The sequence below is a fragment of the Frankliniella occidentalis genome, unplaced genomic scaffold (assembly GCF_000697945.3).
Source record: "Frankliniella occidentalis isolate FOCC.00 unplaced genomic scaffold, Focc_3.1 Scaffold52, whole genome shotgun sequence".
NCBI classification, from domain to species: Eukaryota; Metazoa; Arthropoda; class Insecta; order Thysanoptera; family Thripidae; genus Frankliniella; species Frankliniella occidentalis.
Genome location: NW_026267182.1, coordinates 499,190 through 502,337, shown reverse-complemented (window position 1 = coordinate 502,337; position 3,148 = coordinate 499,190). Strand labels below are relative to the sequence as shown.

Below are 3,148 nucleotides of genomic sequence, written 5' to 3'. Positions count from 1 at the left end.
CCATGGAAAATTTTCCTGTACCCGGTACGACAATTTTTCACAGTGCTGGTGTGGCGAGGCGTGGCGCAACTCCTTTTCGGGGCAGGGCGGAGGGCGGGCCACGCCACGGCAGCCGACAGGAGCAGGCAGAGTTAACCCAGCAGCACACCTCGGGGGCATCACCACACCTGAGGGGGCTGCCCTATTCGGGGGGCAGTCCATTCAGTAAGACTTAAAAGAGATAAGGCTAAAATTACGTACAGGTGCAAAATTTGTGTGACTCCCTTTCCTCGTTTACACTTTAGAAACATTATTTCAAAAGCATTGGAAGGTGGTGACATGTTTTGCACAGATAAAAAAATAAAACAAATTTACTGAAAATGTCAAAAAAATGGGGTATGAACTTTTGAATGCTACAAAGAATAGCTAAGACATAATAACTGGCATGGATTGTAACCGTTAGTGCCTTTAGCGAAAGTGTAGACAACTTTTTCATAAAACTACGATAAACATTTTCACAGTGCCAGCACAATGGGCGCATGCTATGCTGTGAAAGCGAGAAAACACGTGTACCGGCTCGATTGTGTGAGTGTGTGAGTCGATTTTCACTTAGGCCCCTCGAGGCTCCGGTCCGCCTTGGTCCACTCACTTAGGGAAGAACAATGCTCATCACGATTACTGTTATTAGCCGATATGTTCCCGGAGAGGGGGGAGGGGGAGTCTTTTTGACAACCAGACCCAAACAAACCACAGCACGAAGCAAGGTGGGGTGAGGCCGGCCCCTACTCAATACGACGGCAGGGAAAAATCACACAGCGTCGATTTATTTATTTATTTATTTCGCCATTCGAATTTGTTTTTTTGATTATGTAGCCAGTATTTGTTCACGCCAGAATAAAAAATAAATAATTAGTAAAACAACAGAGAATTTACGTATCGTGCGCGGAGATTTACGCGCCGATAGTGGTGCAGCCAGCACATAATATGACTTGGCGGCGCCCAGGCCGTGCAAGTGCATTTCGGCGCAAACTCAAAGAGGTTAGCCTCGGCCTCAGCCAGCCCAGGGGCGTCCTGCCTAACACGGAATGATTAAAAGCTAAGTACAGGTCGGCCTCCCGCCCCGCCCTGCCCCGCCCCGCCACGCAGGGCGCTATGGACCGCTCAAACAAGGCAGGCCTGGCCCCCACCGTATAGCAACCTATCATTGCAATTCCTTTGTTCCTGCAAAAATGACTTCATAAACGACGTCGGGCGCGGGGCGTGGCGGGGTGCGGCGGGAGGAAACATCTTTTAACGACGCAGCGCTAACAACTCAATCCGGAGCGTCGGAGTGGTCAGTTCAAGCGCCTTGATCGGTCGGCGCCGGGACTCCGACGGCGCGTCCAGGAAGAGACTCCGGAGCGTTGCGGGGGAACGTCGGCGTCGGAACGCGCAGGGCGAAAATTTAAACAAACCGCTGCAGGAACAGAGAAGCAGGCCGCCGGGCGCTCAAACGACCGCTGACAAAAGACGGGGAAGAATTTCGAGCGACAGGCACATTACAGGATGGGCCCATTTCGTGTTGGGGCCGTCGCTACTTGCAGCCAAACTGCAACTGTCAGTGTACTACTACGCACTACATACAGCCAATCCCCACCGAGAAGTCGCGCGCGGCCAGCCCTTCAGTCGTCTCCGAGAAGAATGACTCGCGCAAACAATGTAGTGTAGTGCCACGCAGTTCCGGCCGGCAACAGCCATTACGGCCAGCACCAACGGGGGCCTAACCACAGTGCCGCGCCGTGCAGGTCGTTACGATTGGGGCGATATTTATTTGTGCGATGAGGCGGATTCAGAGCTGCTGCGGTCTTCTTGGGCGCGCCGTGCGGGGAGAAAATCGTTTCGCCCGCGGAGGAGGAGGAGCGCTGCTGCTGGTCGCGCCCGCCCTCCGGAGAGGCGAAGAGGCGTCGAAGAAGCAGGATACATCAGTTAAAGACCGCGTGCCAAAACCACGTGACGTTAGGGGGAGGGGTCCAAATATTATGGGGTCCCAAAAGGTTCAGCAAAGTAATCAGAGTCCACAGAGACCCCATGATATTTGTACCCCAGGGTAAAAATATCATGGGTCCCCATAGTTTCCAATGACCGTCCTGAAACTTTTGGGACCCGCACAATACTTGCACCCCCACCCCCTAAAGTCACGTGGTTTGAGCGAGGTTTGAGCACGATCGCTTTTAGTTACTCACGTGAAACTCGGGGTCGGCGCTGTCCACGACGGGCGACTGCCCCAGGTCCAGCTTGGTGTCGTCCGCCACCCGACGCACGTAGATCTTGGCGCGCTTGTAGTTGCAGAGCTCCGCCTGCAGCGCCTCGCGCCGCGTCCGGAGGCACTCGTCGCACAAAACTGATGGCAAAAAGAGAGAGACACAATGCTGTAGTCAAACACACTGCCTAGACGTCACTACATGCTGCTTCTCTTCGAAGCAAAAACTTCACATAATCTGTGTAATATAAAAAACAAAAACATTTATATATTTTTTCACTTTATTTTTGGCAAAGGATGCCAGTTGAAATGTTGAAAACGTCGTAAGTTTAAGTTCCAACGCCATTCATGTTAGCCACCAGTACTACAGTAAGGGACCAACAAAGTGACCCGTTCCAAATCCCGCCACCGCACGCCCCCACGCGAATTTTTCATCCAGGTCGGGTTTGCGCGCTCTGCTCGCTGGCGTTATCTTATTACCACGTGCGACGGATGCGGCACAGAGAGAAATGAGACTGATAAACCGTCTCTTTCTCTCTCTCTCCCGGCAAAAGGAAGTAAAAAGCTTATATAAATACGAAAAAGAAACAAAACGCGGGCAAACGTGAGCAGCAGCAGGCGGCTTTTTCGGCGCAACGCTTTCCCCAAAAACACACAGACGCAGTAGTCGAGGCGTATGCGGCATTTCAACCCCCGCACTGCGGCGGCGGCGGCGGCGCGTTGTTAGCCTGACAGCGCGCCCATCACGGCCTGCTTGACCCTCCTTGCGATACATCACCGGCTCAAAAATCAGATATTTCCCGCGTCTCTCTCGCGACGTGGACAGAGCAGCAGCGGCGGCGGCGGCCAGAGGCGGGCGCGCGGCGCTGCTGAGGGATGTGGGTCCATTTGTAGTAGCGGCCGCCCCCGGGCCGCCGCCGCCACCACCCC

General features: G+C 53.7%; 1 protein-coding gene across 1 annotated transcript in view; it reads right to left on the bottom strand.

Moving 5' to 3' along the window:
- Positions 1-3,148, bottom strand: part of LOC113205229 (ubiquitin carboxyl-terminal hydrolase 48) — a gene marked incomplete in the record, with an annotated part of 61,075 nt that overhangs the window by 16,961 nt on the left and 40,966 nt on the right. Inside the window, 1 exon segment of the mRNA XM_052267461.1 lies at positions 2,202-2,359. Coding sequence (XP_052123421.1) covers positions 2,202-2,359 — 158 coding nt within the window.